General features: G+C 41.2%; 1 protein-coding gene across 2 annotated transcripts in view; it reads right to left on the bottom strand.

Moving 5' to 3' along the window:
- The window catches only part of ANXA3 (annexin A3), a 59,196-nt gene extending 39,723 nt beyond the window's left edge, over positions 1-19,473 (bottom strand). Inside the window, exons 1-2 of one of the 2 annotated variants that reach the window (XM_003265796.3) lie at positions 19,374-19,473; positions 16,763-16,815 (exon numbers count right to left, since the gene is read on the bottom strand). In XM_003265796.3, coding sequence (XP_003265844.1) covers positions 16,763-16,777 — 15 coding nt within the window. In that variant the 5' untranslated portion in view covers positions 16,778-16,815; positions 19,374-19,473. Of the gene's footprint in view, positions 1-16,762; positions 16,816-18,887; positions 18,917-19,373 lie in introns of those variants that run through there. The other variant, XM_030819039.1, reaches the window with a different exon arrangement.
- Positions 19,474-19,806: the final 333 nt, after the last annotated feature.

Below are 19,806 nucleotides of genomic sequence, written 5' to 3'. Positions count from 1 at the left end.
GTGACAGAGTGAGACCCTGTCTCAAAAAAGAAAGAAGAAAGAAAGAAAGAAAGAAATCAGTCACTTTAATATAATCTTTGATGCGTTCTCTTTCTCCAAGGCTTGATAAATATTATATGGATTCACAGAGCCAACTGGCTTCATTTCACTTCTATCCACCTAGGAACTTTTGTGTTGATCTTACCTGTTCACCTTCCAGTGTCTGGCATTGTAAAAGAACTACCCCAACGTTAGAGTGTTTGAGTGCCTCATGCCCAGCACATTTTACATGCTAGGCACTTTATATATGTTAATTATAATCTGTATAACAGCCCCAATAAATGAGAGTAAGCAATTTCACATAAACAGCACCAAGATTTAAGAAGACCAGAGAATTTGATCAAGTCTACACAGCTAGTTGAGGGCAGAGGTTGAATTTAAAAGCAAACTAGACTATTCCAGACCATTCCTGGTGTTACATGAAGTGTGGTCTCTGTACGACCTGGGGTGATACTTTAAATGTATATGACCAGGACCCACCTTCTATATACTGAACCATATTTTTTAGAGATGGGGTGCTAAATTCTACATGTTTAAGAAGCTCTCAGGTGATTCTGTGCCATGCAGATATTGACGTGGCTGATTCTAAATATAAAAAGACAAAATTGTGGTCAGATCCCAGTTGTTCATGAATCATGAAAACTCAGGGTTTGCACTCCAGCTGTGAACTTTTCACTGTTCTCTACCACCTACGCATCAAAATATGCTAAAATGCCAATGCACAGAATTAGAGGAGGAAATTTCCAATTTATTATGCAATTTAGTACTTAGTAAGAATTAAATGGGGGAGGAATAACTTGTTTAATTACAAGGGGGGAAGAAAGTACACATACACACACCCCAGCTTGAAAAAGGGCTTGGGAATTCTGAAGTGGAATTTTAGTGAAATATTTAAAACTGCTTCCATTATTTAAATGAATGGCATTATTCATTTAATAGACTTGATTGCCCAAATCATTCAGAAATATTACATGACTTACAAAAAAACCTTACAATAAAAGATTAATGAAATCTTTTAAAACTAATACATGAACAAAGTGCTTTACAAATATTTAACTCTTACAAGGGCCTTCATGAGGTGAATTTTATTATTTCTAATTGAAAATGGAAGAAACCCAGTCTCCCAGAGATTATTTGCTTAAAAGGGCTCTGCTACTAAGGACAGCCTCAGGACTCAAACCCATCGCCTTATGACTAAAATGCCCCCTGCTCTATACCACATCACAATGCCTCAGGGGAGTACATCTTAGTGGTTCTCAAAGTGTGGTTCCGGAAGCAGCAGCATCAGCATCACCCGGGAATGTGACAGAAATGCAAATTCTCAGGCCCAACCCCAGTGTTCCTGAACCAACAACTGCAGGGCTAGGATGCAGAATCTGCGATTTAACAAACCTTCCAGGTGATTCTAGTACACAATAAAGTTTAAGAAGCACTGCTTTATTTCCTTCTTAACTGCCTAGAAGACCAAAGCAAAAATGAGCAAACAAGCCATGAATTCTCTTATGGGTGTGGAAGATGAAGAATTTAATGATGAGCTCATCGTTTCAGGAATGTCGGCATTTTTACAGCCAAACAAGACTGTTTGCATTGCCTGCTTCATTGCAAGCTTAATTCCTTGACATTTATAGTACTAATCAATACTTGGCTGAGTTTATTTCCAGTAACCCTAGTGTCCTAACATAGTCAATGCTAGTGTAGAACATCACCTGAATGCTTGGCAAAGTCTATTTAAAAAAAAAAAATGCCTTTGATCAGATTTCCATCCACACATTTAAACACATTTAGTTGCTTTCCTTTTTAGAAACTTGACCTTCAGATGCCTCAAAAAGAAAAATGCTGCTGAAGCCAGTTGGAAAACAAATTAAAGCAAAGAATGTCTAGATAAAAGGGGAAAGTAACAGGAGCTCTTTATACTAAGAACAATTGCTGCTAATCACTATGTGCCAAGTACTGTGCTAAGCGCATTTCCTGCATTTGCTTATTCAATCCTTGCAATAAACTAATAAGGTAGATATAATAAATCTTTTCCACAGTCAATGAAACTGATGATTAAGTAACTTGTCTAAGTTCCCACAGCCAGTAAGTGGTCTGTCCCAACAGTCTTTGCTCCTAAACTAGACTAGCCTTCATCTCATTTAAACCATCTTTTTCAAGACAATATAATCAATATTGATATTCTAAACAATATAATCTCCCTTGATCTTCTAAAATCATCCTTTGGAGGTCAGCCTTAGCACGTGATGCCTTGAAGCCACTGCATGGCCAAGCTGGGCCTAGGGAACTGTTTGCTATTACCCCTGGGAGAGGCCAGTCTGTTTTTGACTCACAAAAGCCAGTTGTACCTATTTCTTCATGCAAAGTGTACTGGGTTTGCAAGAAGTTAAACATTTACATTCAGAAGGATGAGTGGAAGAGAAAAACAGATGGTGCCAACCCTGTTGATATGAAACATATTTAAAGTCAAATGCTACAGAGCAAGAATAGCAGTTGCTACAGGGACATTTTGAAGATGTGGTGAAGCCAGATCACTCATCACTTCAGAAAGCCCTATAAAGGCCACATCCAAAAATTGAGGCATCAAATCAAAGCTCCAGATAAAACTCCAGGACCAGGAGCTCTCAAAGAGCCGGGGAGAAAGGATGGCTCTCTGCTCAATGTCAAGATGCTGTGTTGGGTCATGAAGCTAATTTATGATACAAGGAAAAATGGAGTAGATTACAAAAAATAAAGCAATCAAACTTGGAAACTGTAAGACTTCCTGTTCAATTTTTCCAGTAAAAAGCATTTTTCAAAACCAAAGAAATTTTACTGTAAAAGGCCCTGAAATAAAATGCAGTCAAGTGAGGCAGGTGTTATGGGTTGAATTGTGTCTCCCCAAAAAAATACCTTAAAGTCCTAACCCACAGTACCACAGAATATGGCCTTACTTGGAGACCAGGTTATTGCAGATGTAATTAATTAAGAGGAGGTCACAGTGGCAGGCCCCCAATCCAATACCACTGGTGTCCTTATAAGACAGCCGTGTAAAGGCAGAGACATACAGAAAGAATGTGATGTGATGGTGAAGGCAGAGACTGGAGTTACGCAGCTACAAGCTGCCAGTATGTGAGACCAGAATGTGCCTCTTCAAAATATGAAGGATTGTTGAAGACAAGAAGAAACAGATACTCAAGAGATATCTTTCCTCCATTTGCCTAAAAGCAGGACAAAGATTTATAAAGACAAAAGGTATTCTGCCCTCCTGACTACCAGGGAGAACAAAGGTTAAAGACTGAAGACAGTTTAAGACCCTTATCAGCCTGACAATGGTATTAGAAGAATTTATATTAGCAAGCTGTACTAACCTTTATCTGCAAGTTATTTGCCTTTCTTCACAGCCCCACTCGCAAGTTGCTGCCTATAGAGATTCAAAGGTCCTTTTCTATTGTCTTGTTACCAAAAATGTACTGTTCTTTGTTGATGATGTTATATAAGCTGAAATTCAAAGCCACCTCTGTGAAAACTACTCATTCTCTGGGTGTCTCCATGTACACTCAAAATACACATGTTAATAAACTTCTGTCTGGTTTTCTCTTGTCAATCTGTCTTTTGTAACAAAGGTGCTTTCCAACTAAGAACCTATGGGGATTACTGTTACTCCTCTATACCAGGAAACCACTAGAAACCAGGAAGAGGCTAAGAAGGACTCCCCTACAGCTTTCAGAGGGAGGATGGCCCTGCCCACACCTTGATTTTAGACTTCTAGCCTCCAGAACTGTGAGATAATACATTTATGTCATTCGAAGCCAGCAGCTTGTGGTACTTTATTACAGCAGCCCTAGGAAACTAATACAGCAGGTAAGGACCAGAGAAAAATACTGGTAACCAAGCAGTTCCTACAGGGCAAATCCTAGGGGCCTCACCTAAGAGGTTCCTCACCTAGGAGAAGTCCCACTGGCTGGCAACGATCACTGTGCCTATGGAAGATCATGCACAAACAGAATGCTCCCACCAGCACCGCAGGCACGCTCTGCAGCCCACAGGGCAGTAAGGAGTAGGCGGTGCTGAACATCCACAGCAGGCAAGACTGGCAGCTGCTGGGATGCCTGAGATATGCCAGGCTGACAACATGGCTTTGATCGTAATGTGTCCAAAGGTCTGAAGAAAATGTTTATATTTGTTCTTGTGCTCAAAGAAAAAATATTCATGCTTTTCGCTTTTCTTTTTTAAATTTCTTAAAAATATTTAGGGGGTACAAGTACAGATTTCTTACATGCAGATGGTGCATAGTGGTGAAGTCTTGACTTTTATTAGTGTACCCGTCACCCGACTAGTGAGCCCTGTGCTCAATAGGTAATTTTCAACCCTTAACCCCTCCCACCCTCCCACCTTTTGAAGTGTTCAATCTCTATTATCCTATTCTTTATATCAATGTGTACCCATTGTTTAGCTCCCACTTATAAGTGAGAACATGTGGTATTTGACTTTCTGCTTCTGAGTCATTTCACTCAGGATAATGGCCTCCAGTTCCATTCATGTTCCCGCAAAACACATGATTTCATTTTTTTTTTTATGGCTGAGTGGCTGAGTAGTATTCTATCGTATAGTATTCTATATTCATTTTCTTAATTCAATCCTCTGTTGATAAACCTTAGGTTTATTCCATATTTTTGCTATTGTGAATAGTTCAGCTTTTCTTTTTTAAATACAGTGATTTCATCATCAGGGGCAGTGTCAGAGCAAGAGGACTGGAATGTGAGAACAGAGGAGGGTGTGGGATGGAGTAGAAAGATGAATGTGATTCAGAAATCAGGGAAGACAGGAACAAACAAGCCATTGATGTTGTATTTTCCATGACACATGAGTTATAATAAGAAGCCTTGACCCCTCAGAGCATGTGTCACTCACAGCTAGCCTGCCTTCCATTGGCTACTGTGCCTCACCTCCTAGGTTTCTTCCCGCCTCTCCAGGATGCACTCACCTTTGACCTCTATAAAGCAGGCACTTCTAAAGTGGAAAGTGGCTCTCTCTTTTCTTTCCCTCTAATCCTGCTGTGGGTTATTTCTTCTACTCCCTCTTCTGTATACAGACAAATCCCACATTATAGCTCTAGCCCAGACTTCAGTTCTGAGCACTGGTCTTGTATATTCAATGTCTCCTCCATGTATTTGTTTTGATATCTCATATATCAACTCATTGTTTCCTCCCAAGCTATTTCTTCCCCCATCTGACACTTACATAGTATTTACTTGTATTTTACATATACCTGATCATTTAATCCTCAAAACCACCCTATGAGGTAGGTACAATTAATACCCTGATTTTATAGAGGAGAAAAAAGAGGGTCCAGAGAGGTTAAGACATTTGCCAAGGTCACACAGGTAGTTTGTGGCACAGCCAGGATTTGAACCTAGGCAATCTGGCTCTAGTTTCTGTGCTCATCCCCAATTTGCTCAGTTTCCTCAATCTTCCCCATCCCTGTAAAAGGATCAACCATCAGCCACCAGAAACCTGGGAGTCCCCTTTGATTCCTTCACTTGCCTTTCCCTCTGAATTCCATCCATCAGCAAGGCCTGCTGAGACTATTTTAAGAAGATAATCTTATGGGCACTCTTCCCCAGGTTCTTTGCTCCTGCTCTTGTCCAAGTCACAACAATCATCACTCTCCTGTACTTGAACATCTGAGTCATGTCCCTCTCTACTTCCTACTTCCCATCTCCAGCCATTTCCCACATAGCAGCCAAGGGATCTGTTAAAGATCTAAGTCAGGCCAGGTGCGGTGGCTCACACCTGTAATCTCTGCACTTTGGGAGGTCGCCGCGGATGGATCCCCTGAGGTCAGGAGTTCGAGACCAGCCTGGCCAATATGATGAAACTCCGCCTCTACTAAAAATACAAAAATTTAGCTGGGCTTGGTGGCAGGCACCTGTAATCCCAGCTACTCAGGAGGCTAGGGCAGGAGAATCGCTTGAACCCAGGAGACAGAGGTTGTAGTGAGCTGAGATTGTGCCACTGCACTCTGGCCTGGGCAAGAGAGCGGGACTCCATCTCAAAAAAAAAAAAAAAAATCTAAGTCAGATCTTGTCACTCCCCTATTCACACTGAATAGAGTCCAAACTCCTTCCACTGGTCCATAGGGCCCTGCATGGTTTGGCCCAACTTCCTTCATGGCTCTTATGTGGAGCCACTCTCTCCAGATGAGAGGTGGAGTTCCCACACTGCAGTTCTTTGAAGGTCAAGCTGGTATACAATGAACTCTTTCCCACCTTAATGCCTTGGTTTGTGTTGTTCTCTCTATCTGGAATGGTTTTTACTTTCAGTCCTCTCCTTAAAGACCATCTTCTCTAACAGACCTTCTTTGGCACTTGATCTGAGTAGGTCTTCTGCATCTCAGCCACCTCTCCATCGTTAGGGCACTCAGCATTGAGTAATACCACTCGCTGTTTGTATCTGTCTCTCCACTTCCTCTAAAATAAAATTCCAGAAGCCAGAGACATTTGTTTCACTCACTCCTGTTTATCCAGCTGGGAGCCCAGTGCTCAGTCCCCAGATAGGGGCTTAATACATAACTGTGAATTAGTTTGCTAAGTAAGAACATGAAAGCAAGACAATGACATCTCACAGTGTGGACTTTCTCCAAGCTCTATACTGGATAGTTGGCTGCCTGATGAATTGTTTCCTTCAAGTATCAATAGTCTAGAAATCAAAGTTCCTATTGTATTCTGGGAGATTTGGGAGATACTTCAGAAGCTGAATGTTTTCTAGTACACTGGAGACATGAAATGCATGACTGTGTCTGGTGATTCTGTGATATCTTCCTTCCTGTCTCTCCAAGCGCTCAGGGTTTCCCTGACAAAGGTAGCAAACCCAACTATCTGGATTGAGCTTGAAACACTGGGCCTCCCCAGAGACTTTATTAACATGAACATCTTTCTCAGAATAATTTTCATGTATTTGTTTAAAGCAGATTATAAATAATTTATGTTAATTTTCTTTTGAGTCATCTAGCACTAGTATTTGTAGATTATCTCTTTGTTCTACAATCAAAGTAAAGTGCTTAACCTAATTAAGAGTTCTTGACTAAATTCTCCTCTTGGCCAAGGGTCACAAAAAGTTGAAGACTAACGTGGCTATTCTGGCCACCTACTCAGCCCGGTGCATGTCTAACTTCTGCGGGAGATGTCCGTGTCTAAGGGTCCTGCAATCTAACAGGAATATATAGAGAATTTATATCTTCCTGGATATATGGAGAAATATAGGGAATTTGGCTCACTGAAGTGCAGAATCCACATCTTCTTAAATGGCCCTTGGCTAGAGAACGGTGGCTGTCTTAGCATTCCAGGCTGATACAACAAAATACCATAAACTGGGTGTCTTATAAATAACAAAAATTTATTTCTCACAAATCTGGAGGCTAAAATTCCAAGATCAATGTGCCAGCAGATTCAGTCTCTAGTGAAGGTCCACTTTAAGGTCCACTTTATGGTGGAGGGAACTCCACCTCTCATCTGGAGAGAGTGGCTCCACATAAGAGCCATGAAGGAAGTTGGGCCAAACCATGCAGGGCCCTATGGACCAGTGGAAGGAGTTTGGACTCTATTCAGTGTGAATAGGGGAGTGACAAGATCTGACTTAGATTTTTTTTTTTTTTTGAGACGGAGTCCCGCTCTCTTGCCATATATGGCACCTTCTGGCTGTGTTCTCACATGGCAGAAGATGTGACCAAGCTCCCTCAGACCTCTTTTAAAAGGGCAATAATCCCCACCTAACCTAATCACCTCCCAAAGACCCCATCTCCCAACACAATCATCCTGAAGATCGGGATTTCAACCTATGAATAAGGGGCAGGTTGGTGGGAGACCGGGAGCGACACAGACATTTAGACCACAGCACTGGCTTTGCAGGATTTGGGGACACTTACTCTATCCATCTCACTCCTATGAGGATGAGAAACCTGTGAGGGACTGAGCTCAGGGATGTCTTCTGTTTGTAATATTCTGGGCAGAATACTCCTTACATAAATGGCCAAGGTAAATGATGTCTACCGGACATGATGGACTATTTTATGGGTTATTTATGAGTTTTTTTTAAAAAGCGATAATCCCAACAAGAAGTTGCTGCAGATTTAAGAATGCTTCCCGATGTAAAGTAAACCTAGAGAATGGAAACTCCTTGAACAGTCCATGTGAAGACTTTTTGGGACTCTCTGTGGCCCTTGGAGGATACTAAAGTATCATAAAAGAGAATTGTAGTACCTCCTCCAATCCCCTTGTAATCTTGTATCCCTGTTATTGCTTCGTGGGAATCCTCCTGTTGCATTCAAATGTGTCTTGCCCATCTGCCTCAGAGCTTACACTTGTCATTCCCTCTGCCTGGCTGCTCTTTCCTGAGATATTATCTCCGCTCACCATCTCATGCCACGTTGACTTCTCCTCATATATCTGAGCAGAAAATCACACCCCCCATCATATTTATTATCCACCTTTACTTTTCCCCAGAGCACTTAAAACTGTCTTTTTATACTGTACATTTATTTCTTCATTTATTGTCTGTCTTCCCTAATAAAATGTAGGCTCCATGCTTTTTTATTTCTCTTTCTCTGCTGTGTTGCCAGAGCCAATATCTGGCATATAAAAGATATTTAGTAAATATTAGTTGAGCGAATAAATGAATAAAAAATGCTTTCTTGTTCTGCATCCTGTTTCTTTCAGTAATTCTCAAATGCCACTGTCAGACTTTTCAGAGCTCCATGCCATATGTTAAAAATTCTACAAATGCAATCTTCATCTTTCTTAAACCCTGTTCACATGGGGCTGTCACTACTTCTATTTAAACATGCCTCCAGAACCTACGTGAGGTACTGAATCAAACACAAAGAGTTACAAATGAAAGAAGTAAAGATCTGATAATGAAGGGATGGACTTGAGAATTTTCTCCTCTTTTGATTTATTCTCTTATAATTCATGTGAGACCTGTGTATTCATTTTATTGCTCAGTACTCTATATACTTCTTTTTTTCCTAACTGCTTTACATCCACCAAAAAATAGGCTTTCAAGAGAACAAATCATACCTTCTCCACTTTACATTCCTTGCTCTCTGATCTAAAGCTTTTTATTTTCCTCTTTACCTCTGATTTACCAGGCTTTTCCAATGGTTAAACATTAGCTTGGCATACTATAGTTTTATCATGATTAAATATAAAACAGGGACCCTCCCTCCTTCACAGTTGAGCTAACATCAGAGAATGGCAAAGAACAGCTTTTTAGTGTTCATTCCACTCATTCCTAGGAAGCCTCTCTATTCTCACTCAGATGAGAAACTTTCCAGGCTTTGTCCCAAAACAAAGCTTAAATGTTTTGATTTGAAATCCAGGTCTAACCTGTTTTAAATCAACTTTCTGCAAAAGACCATTTGTGTACCTGTCTGAATGCCAATATTTACCTAAAGCAGCTTCAGGGAACAGGGTTTAAAACACACAGCAGACTTGAACAGCACCTAACCAGGAAAGATGCCTGTTCTGCTTGGGATGTGAAAAGTCTCTTTCAGTGAAAATAGTCACCAAGCTTGATCTTCCATTCCTGGATGTAGTAGATGGGAAGGAGACCAGAGGAGGAGTTCAGCATATTCACATGCATGAACACAGGTTTCTCCTCACACGTTTTAAATTTGCATAGCAAAGAAGAGCAACCACATCAGGAAAGAAAGGTCTAATGGGACGTCTGTGTCAAAGCAAGAAGTATGAAACTGGACAGGACACTCACAAACTCTTTGAACCCAGGAACAACAGCATCCAAATGCCCAGGGCTGGTGTCTTCCATGGCACAGAATTTGAAAGGCATTATCTTCCCAAATTTCTCTTCATGTTAGCACATTGCACCTTTCCTAAGAGCCTCTACCACTACTGCCATTCCTCTGGGTTAACAGTGGAAATGAGATGACTGTGTCCTCATGTGTCAGACTGCACCAATCTTGTTCCCACCAGAGAGGAAGGGTTCAGCAGGGAAGCGAGGCTGTGCCTTCTCTCATCATGAACACATGATGATGGATTAGCTTTTCCTATCTGCAAGGGTCCATCCTGGCAGCCTTCCCCAACATTTCTACCACTGCAGATCCCTTTTTCGATATCTTCTATATGGATCCCATGTTTTGAATGATTCTGTCTTGCCAATCTATATTTATTACCAAACATTAATTCATTTTCCCATTTTTCCCATATATGAAAAATATATCTAACAATCAGAGCTTCTGATCAACATAAATAGCCAGTGCCATTGGTATTAATATAACTTTATTTATTTTTAATATAACATTAGTCAAAAATAAAAGAATATATATTGGAAACTGTGTGCCTTGATGTGAGTTATATATGTGTAATATAATTAGGAATGTATCTGGTCTTTGCACTGGTTCTTGGCACAGAGCTTCAAAAACCCTTGGAATTTCCTGAGTGATAGGAGTGACTTTGTGATGCAATTGGGGTGACTCATGGCAGACCCTTAGATAGCCTTAGAATGATGGCTGGTCTCCAGAAAGATTAGCCCTGTGATCACAGGGTTGCAAGTCTGGTCAGCCAGACCTCTGAGGAGGAAAGAGGGGCTGGAGATTGAGTTCAATCATGTAACAAATAATTTAATCAATCATTCATGCCTACATAATGGAACTCCAATTACAATTCTGGACACCGAGGCTCAGAGGAGCTTCCTGGCTATTGAACACATACTGACACAAAGGGAGGGTGAGGTGCCCTGATGCCACAGGGAGAGGGCATGGAAGCTCTGGGTCCAGGACCCTTCCAGAGCTTTCCCATGTGTATCCCTCATAATAAACTTGCATTCATAAGGATAGCACTTTCAGTGAGTTCTGTGAATCATTCTGGAGAATTCTTTAATTTCAGAGGGTCATGGAAACTCCCAAATTTATAGCCAGTTGGCTAGACGTGCAGGTGATTCCTGACACTTGAACTGACATCTGAAGTGAGGGCAGTTTTGTGGAGGAATGAGCCCTTAATCCTGTGGAATCTGATGCTAATGCTGGGTAGTTAGTGTCAGAACTGTATTCCAGTATGCCCACTAGGAGTGGAAAGGGAGTATTTTATGTCTTTAGAAATATATATGTGTTTAAAATATTATAAAATATTGAAAAGAAGAGTGGTCAGAAGGAATCTGACTGAGGACACACCACCTCTTTTAGATGGCTGAAAGAACCACTCCAATGGGGAGAGGGGACTACTGATGTGTAATAAAATCAGGTCCAGGAAATAGGCAGAAGCCCCTCTACAAAAACAGTTGCAGCGATATTATTTGGCAAGAAATACATTTTAGAATAAAATTAATACATTGAAATCGTGCTGATTAAAACTAACATTTATTGAGTGCTCACTCCATGCCAGGCACTGCTAATACATTTTACATGAACTGGCTTAATGCTTACAAACCCTAGATGAGACAGGCACTATTACCCTACCTGTTTTATAGACGAGGAAACTGAGGTAGAGAAAGACTAAGCAATTTGCTCAAAAGCATACCTTTTAAACGATTAGGGAGTTCTGAAAGGGAGAGTTACGACTGTGATTAGACTGTCTTTATTCTGCTCCCAGCAGAGCCTGTTACACTAGGTACTTGCTGCTTTAATTGTTTAACTGTTTTGGATGAACTTCAAAACAAAGTTAGTAGGCCTTGTATTTAGGTAATATATTTTTATAAAACTTCTCTTATCCCTTGGTTGCAGAGTGGCTCTACATTCCCTTTCCTCATTTTGTAAATTGGAGTTTGGAGTGGTGAAAGGGGAATGTATACCAAGTTAGGATGTTAATAACAGTTCATGGTGATTACAAAGATTGTGAGTTAATTTTAAAAAATTCTAGCACCACTGGGTGTGGTGGCACACACCTGTAATCCCAGCACTTTCGAAGGCCAATGTGGGTGGATCAGTTGAGCTCAGGAGTTCAAGACCATCCTGGGCAACACAGTGAGTCCCCATCTCTACAAAAAAGTTTAAAAATTAGCTGGAGATGGTGGGGCACGCCTGTGGTCCCAGCTACTCAGGAGACTGAGGCAGTAGGATCGCTTGAGCCCAGGAGGTTGAGGCTGCCACAAGCTGTGATTGCACCACTGCACTCCAGCTTGAATAACAGAGTGAAGCTCTGTCAAAAAAAAAAAAAAAGAAAGAAAAGGAAAGAAAAATTCTAGTACCATAATAAAAATTCTAATTTGAGAGTTCAAACAAATAGGAATTACATTTATTATTATTCTGTAAATGTAAGTTAGGAATTGATCAAGGAGGAAAGAGCTCAGAGTATTTACATAAGAAGGCCAGTATTGTATAACAGAAGGTACGCAGAAAAATTACTGCTGTGGTAGCTTAATAAAAAGTCATGTTCTAAGACATTCTAATTTGTGAGCTTCCTGAGTGCTTGCTATGGACCTACAGGCAACATATGACAAGGGACCCTGAGTCCAAGGAGTACAGACCAATAAGATATCAGACCCTTTCGTCAAGGGTGAAGTGGTAGAACATAGGTCTGAACAGAGATATTCAAAATTTGCAAACAAAGGAAATACTAATGCAACACAGATTGTTGATTCATCTGAAACAATGGTAGGGTTGCAGCACCCCTAGATAGAATATAAAAGACCTAACAAACCAGCCATTCTTTCATCTTCAATGGTAATGCATTGAAATTGCAACTAATGACTTCTCCCTTGATCATACCACTGTAATAAACTAATCATACACATAACCACATATACAGTTTTGTAGAACTGCAAGGACTTGATTGCTTATTTATGTTTGAGTGTGTATGTGCTTTTGTGTGGCAGAGAGAAAAAAACACATAAAACTTTGTGATAAGAATACTTACAATTGGAAATCTGAGGGTTTTTACCATCTTAACCATTTCTAAGTGTATAGTTCAGTAGTGCTTAGAATAGTCAGTGTTTTGAAACATCTTCAGAACGTTTTCATCTTTCAGAACTGAAACTCTACACGTTAAACAACTCCTCTTTTTCTCTTTCCTTATTCATTCCTAACAACCAGTCTCCTTCTGTTCCTATGAATTTGACTGCTTTGGATACCTCTTATCAATGGAATCATACAGTATTTTGTCTCTTTGGGACTGGCTTTATTTCACTTAACATAATGGGCTCGAGGCTCACCCATATAGTAGCATGTGACAGGGTTTCCTTCCTGTCACACAACATGTGTTTTTAAAAGACTGAATAATATTCCATTGTGTGTGTGTACTGCATTTTGTTTATTCATTCTCTGTCAGTGGAAACTGGGCTGCTTCCACCTCTTGGCTATTGTAAAAAGTACTACAGTGAACATGGGTGCATAGATACCTTTCTTTAAGATCCTGCTTTCATTTCCTTTGGATATATACCCAGAAATGGGATTGCTAGAGCATGTGGGAGTTCTAGTTTTACTTTTTTGGAGACTTGCTATCTTGTTTTCCACAGGGGTTCTGAGTTGTTCTTAATCTTTGCTCTCTGCGATCTCACTCATATGTATTAGTTCTTTAATTGAGGGAGAGGAGGTAAACAAGGAAAAAAAAAAAAAAACTCCAGAGACAGTAGGAGCCCTTCTCTGGCTAGGGCCTCTTTCTCCATGTGAGGGTTTGCCCTCCAGGCTCAAGTTAGCCTCCCCTTTGTGGCCCCTCCCCACCTCTTTCCTGCTATCTGATGCCAAATGCTACCATCCCTGATGTAGCCATACTCCTAGCCCCCGTGGTAGGCAGAACAACAGCCTCCTGAAATGTATACACCATAATCCTTGGAAATTGTCAATGTATTGTGTTTCATGATGAAAGGGACTTTGCAAACATAATTAAGTTTCCAGACCTTAAAACACAGGGATTAGCCCATGTTATCCAGGTGGGCCCAATTTAATCACACATGCCCTTAAAAGCAGAGAAATGTCTTCAGCTGGAGGGAGAAGAGAAGGAAGGAAAAGAGATTCCCCAGAAAGAAAAGCCGAAGAGATTCCAAGCACAAGAACGATTTGATGCATCATTGCTGGTTCTGAGATGTAGGGGCCACATACAAGGACAAGGAAGGGCTCCAGGAGCCAAAGACAGCTTCTGCTGGCAGCCAGCAAGGACTAAGAACTCAATTCTACAACTACAAGGAACTAAATTCTACCAACAACCTAAACAGGCTTGGAAGAGGATTCTTCCCAAAGTCTCCAGAAAGGCACACAGTCCCAACAACGCCTTCATTTTAGTGCTGTGAGACTCATTTCAGGCTTCTAACATATAGAACTGTGAGATAATAAATGGATGTTGTTTTAAATTGCTAAATTTATGGTAATTTGTCATAGCTGCAATAGGAAATGAATACACCCTTGATCACACTCACCTGGGTCTCTCCTAGCCCTTCAGAAATGTGCCATGCCTTTGAAGGTGTCAGCGGGAGATCCTGCCCAACTAATTCCATGTCAATTTACTCATGGGCGAGGGCCAGAAGGGAGACTTTTTTTTTTTTTTTTTAACACCACCATTTTGGAGAGATCCTTTTTTCATCTGACTCTATGATATGTTCATAAAAGCAGCAGGGATTTCAGATGAAAGATGAGAGATTAGCCTCCTAGCCAGTGAGAAGGGATTAATTTGAGCCAAACAAAGCCTTCTAACAGCACACCTTCCATCCATATTGCCCAAGCCAAGGGATGGTCACATCTCTGTACAGGCTTTTCTTTAAACTTGCCCTGCCCCTTACTTATAAAATATAATGTATGCTCATGATTAAAAAAAATCAAACAGTACAGAAGGTGATATATTGAAAAGTTAAAGTCCTTTCTCACAATTCCACCTTTCCACAAAGTTTTCATGTGATAGTCTTTCTGTATATTTTTTATTTTGTTCTTTCTTTTAAACAGAATCCCTCAGTACATATTATTCTGTAAGTTGATTTTTAAAATTATTACATCTTGGGACTTTTTTAATGTCAATTCACATACAGCTGATCCACTTTTTTCCCATTCGTTTTAATGATCACATAAAAATGCCTATAGGTTATAAATGAGTAATTTACTTATTCCTACCCTATCGATGGACATTTATGCTGTCTGCATGTTTGTTTTCATTAATACAAATAAATGTACTTGGGCCCCTATTTTTTCAACCTTATGCAAGTTTATCTATAAGATACATATCCACAAGTGGAATTACTGGGTTTAAAGGACATGTGCATTTAAGGACTGATAGATATTGCCAAAATATTATCCAAAAGTGTACCAAATTTACTCTCCCATGAACAGAGAATAAAAATATCACCTTGCCCACATCCTCTACATTACTTTTTTTTTTAAACCTTCACCAATCTCTTAGGTAGAAAAGGGTTTCTCATCATGATTTTTATGTTTTTTTTCAATTCTGAGATGCAGGATCTAAAAAAAAAAATTGGGTTTCACTCTGTCACCCAAGCTGGAGTACAGTGGCATGAACACGGCTCACTGCAGCCTCCACCTCTTGGGCTTAAGCGATCCTCCTACCTGGGCCTCCTGAGTAGTTAGGACCATGGGTATGCCCCACCACATTCAGCTAATTTTTAAAGTTTTTTTTTTTTTAAGAGACTGGGTCTTGCCGTATTACCCATGCTAGTCTCGAACTTCTGGGCTCAAATGATCTTCCCACCTTGGCCTCCTGAAATGCTGGGATTATAGGTGTGAGCCACTGTGTCCAACCTTGTACCACCTTCTGATGTCATTGGATATTTATAATTCTTTTTATGTCCTGTTTATGTCCCTTACAACTTTTTCTGTCAAGTTCATTTTTTAAACCGATTTATTCAAGTTATTTGTATGTTAAGGAAACAAGTCTTTTGTCTAATGTGCTGCAAATATTTTTTCCCTGTGAGCTGTCTTCTGCCTCTACCAATGGGATTGTTGGCTGTCATAGTTATAAACTTGTATGTAGTTAAAATAGATCAATATTTTTCTTTTAGGAGTTTGGTTTTGTGTCACAGTTGTAAGCGCCTTCCCCACTCCAAGATTATTCTTCAATCCATTCATATTTCTTTTTCTTTTTCTTTTTTTTGAGACAGAGTCTCAATCTGTCTCCCAGGCTGGAGTGCAGTGGTGTGATCTCAGCTCACTGCAACCTCCACCTCCCAGGTTCAGGCAATTCTCCTGCCTCAGCCTCCTGAATAGCTGGGATTACAGGGGTCTGCCATCACACACGGCTATTTTTGTATTTCTAGTAGAGACAGCGTTTCACTGTGTTGGCCAGGTTGGTCTTGAACACCTGGCTTTAGGTGATCCATCCACCTCGGCCTCCCAAAGTGCTAGGATTACAGGTGTGAGCCACCACACCCAGCCCATTCATATTTCATCTTCTTCATTTCTGTATTTTATCCACATGGAATTTATTTTATTGTAAGGCAGAAAAAGGAATACAGATTTACTTTTTCCCCAAATAGCTAGAAGTTTTCCTAACATTTATTGGATAACCCATCTCTTCTCTGACATCATCTTTTTCATATAATGAATTCCCAAATTATATACTAAATTTATTATCTGATTTTGACCTTTCTGCTTTGGTGTCATCATAAATTATTTTAACTATGTAACTTTACAATGCATTTTTTAAAATATGTTATTATTTTTGAAATCCTCTGGCTTTTCTAGCATGTTAATTTTGCCAGATAAACAACAACTTTCCTAAAATTTTTCTTGCTATCTTGACTTTCTGTGTTTTGGTTTGACTCGTATATGTTACTGTGTTGTGAAGGCTTACTTTTTACTTACCCAGATAGAAGCCATGATATCCCACCTTTGCCTTGAGCTGAGATCACACTAATCTATTAAAAGAAAATAATTAGTAAATGGTATCAATATGTGATTCAGAACACAACAATCTCAGTCCAACCCTTAATCTTGAATCCAGAAAACAGATGTCAACATTCACAGAAAAAACTCAGGAAGAGGATATATCTGACATTGGGTATCCCATTTGCTAAACAAACATTTACTGAGCATCTACCATATGCAAGGGACTGTGCTAGACCTGTGAGGACTTCAAGACAAGAGACAGAAAAAAATCTTTGTACTTAAGATGTTTACAAATATACTTCCTGAAAAGCCAATTTTTGACTTATTTAAAGTCCAGGAGAACTATGCTGATTACTGACAGGCTACCACTATGGGGATCAATAACAACAAAAACAGGATTTTGCTCCTCCTCACCAAATCAACACAAAGTTTAGCCGCCTTCAGTTGGATTCCTTGTGCTTGATTGTGAAACCTCCATGTACATTTTACAAGCCTCCAAGCCTACAGTGTGTTATAAAGACATGTCTGCTCTTTGAGGAGGTGGTCCAGTCCTTGGTGGGGTGCAGAGGTGAAAGGCACAGTTCTTTGGGAAGCCAGACACATTTGTCTTAAATAGATATTATTCAAACATGCTGGCATATCTCCAGGGTTGATTTAGAAATGCAAGTTGCTCCCACCCTTCCTGGGAACAAAATATTCTAAAAATTCCCTGACACCCCCCAGAGCAAAGTTCAATGGGAAATGACACTATTAGTCTCTGGAAATATTTCGCCCTGGTTTTTTCAGGCTCTCTGTAGCCTAGGGCAGTCGACTCTTTAGTTAGAGTCTAACACTACATCTCTCTAAATACATGCTCTTTGACTTATGAGGGGTTACAGCCAGATAAACTATTATGAAGTCTAAAAATCAGAAGTCAAACCACCCGTACAGTGAAAACAAGGTAGTATTAGTTCTCATTTTGCCTCTTAAACACAATTTCTTTGGGACTCAATTTCCTCATCTGTCAAAAGTGAAGGAGGTGTTGCCAGCATTGAACGAGGTCAGTTTCACAAGGCTGGAGACTCTTCTTATCTGTGTGCACTGGTGCACAGTAGATATTAAAAAAAAACTTATTGATTAAATGAATGATTTAATACAAGCCGCACAATCATCCAGTGAGTTAGGTATTACATCTTCGTTTTGCATATGAAGAAGCTGGAGGCCAGATAGGTATGGTAATGTCCCACAGTCACACAGCTAGTGAGGGGACCCTACTGCCTCCAGGCAGCTAGACTCTAAAGGTATGAACCTAACCCCCATGCTTCTGCCTTACCCCGCTGCCTGGCCCACGCCTGACCAAATCTGACACTTAATATGTGTTGATCCAGCAGAACTGTAAAATTATTAAGAATTATTACTAATCTATCATTTACCTTTTAAGATATAAAGAATTACTCCACAGCGAAGGCCAAATGACTTAAACAGAATTTCAACGTATCCTTTCCTGAAAGGGATTACATCATTTCCTTTTACTTCCTCCTCTACGGTTATTTCTAAACAGGTTTCTCCACACAACCACATAGTTATTGGAACAAGATTCTGGTTTTCTTTACATTTAAAAATTCCCTTTCTGGTCAGTCTGAAGTTTTCTGTCTTCGTGAAAACCAAAGGTGGTATCTTCATGGAGTAACGTTTTAATTAGTTACATTTTAAAAAATGATGTTGACGAACATAGTAAATGTATCTTTCCCGGAGGGCAGGGTCTTGCTGTCAGTGCGGAACACAAATCCTTGGAAAGAATTCGGCCTGGGCTATGCAATTTCTTATCAGTAGCCAGAGGGACCTCCAGCGACCCAGAACCTCCCAGCACCTGCATAATTTCCTATATATGGTCATCTGCAATCAAGTATCCAAATCTCCCACCTGGTGACTCAAATGCCAAGGGAATGATTCATATCTAGTCAATAGGATTCTGTTGCAAAGAAAACGGTTAGTCTTTTCAGGAAAAAGCAAACTTCTTGAACTTCCAACCCTCAATATGCAAATCCACTTTTTTCTACCTCCTAAAAAAAATATGTAAAATAAAATAAATTGCCTATGTGAGGGGGGACAAGATGCTCACAGGATGGGTGCGATTCCAAGTCCACAGAGCAGACCTCCGAGCCTGCCTCGTCTGCGATGCAGGGGACCCGAGGGACCTTCCAACTCCCAGCTTTTTTCTGTCCCCTAGATCTTTAGGACTGGGGAGGCCGAGATGGCTAAGTGGATCCCCTACGCTGCTAGCTGTAATAAGCGAAGCTTTCAGGGAGCGAGGACAGCTGAGTATCAGCTTGGGCCCCACCAAGACCTGGGTGACCCTCCCATGGAACGGCACTTTTCCTCCCCTGGGCCCAGTCTCCTCGACTCTGAAATGTGGGACTGAGGTCCCTCCAGCTCCGCACCCACGCAGCTGGGTTGGGGCCAGGCGCGGGCGCCAGCCGCCAGCCCTGCCCAGGGTCGAGCTGCACTCGCGGGGGAACTGGGCGAGGCGCCGCGACCTCCCCAAGCCACCCGTCAGCGGGCGGCGGTGGGCGAGGCTCGCGGGGACGCGCTGAGAAGCTGAACTTACCCCGAAGCGCGGCGGCGGGAAACTGGTGTGCGAGTAAACTGCGAGCGAAGGTGTACGCCCCGGCGGCAGGTGCTCCGCGCTGGCTCCGGGTCCGGATCGCGACCGCACCCCTTCCTCCTGCCCCTCCTCCGGCCTCTCGACTCCACCTGATTGCGGCCTCAGGCCCCAGGAAAGGGAAGCCGCGCCCTGCTGCCGCCGGGCTCCATCCTTGTACACACGCGCCCCAGCTCTGCTCCCTCACCGGTCTCTAGGCTTCCCCACCCTTTTCTCCCTACGCCCTCATTTCGCTCTCGGTTTCCACTACAGCTTTACTTTCTCAAATGTACTGCAATGCTTATTTTGTTTTAGGCAGTGTGGATTCCGAGATTAGACTGTCCCTATACCTAAGGAAATCACTGCGTGGCATAGGTGGCAGACACCTAACATTAGTAAC

The sequence above is a fragment of the Nomascus leucogenys genome, chromosome 9, assembly GCF_006542625.1.
Source record: "Nomascus leucogenys isolate Asia chromosome 9, Asia_NLE_v1, whole genome shotgun sequence".
NCBI lineage: Eukaryota > Metazoa > Chordata > Mammalia > Primates > Hylobatidae > Nomascus > Nomascus leucogenys.
The sequence above is the reverse complement of the archived record's forward strand: the minus strand, read 5'-3'. Positions and strand labels throughout refer to the sequence as shown.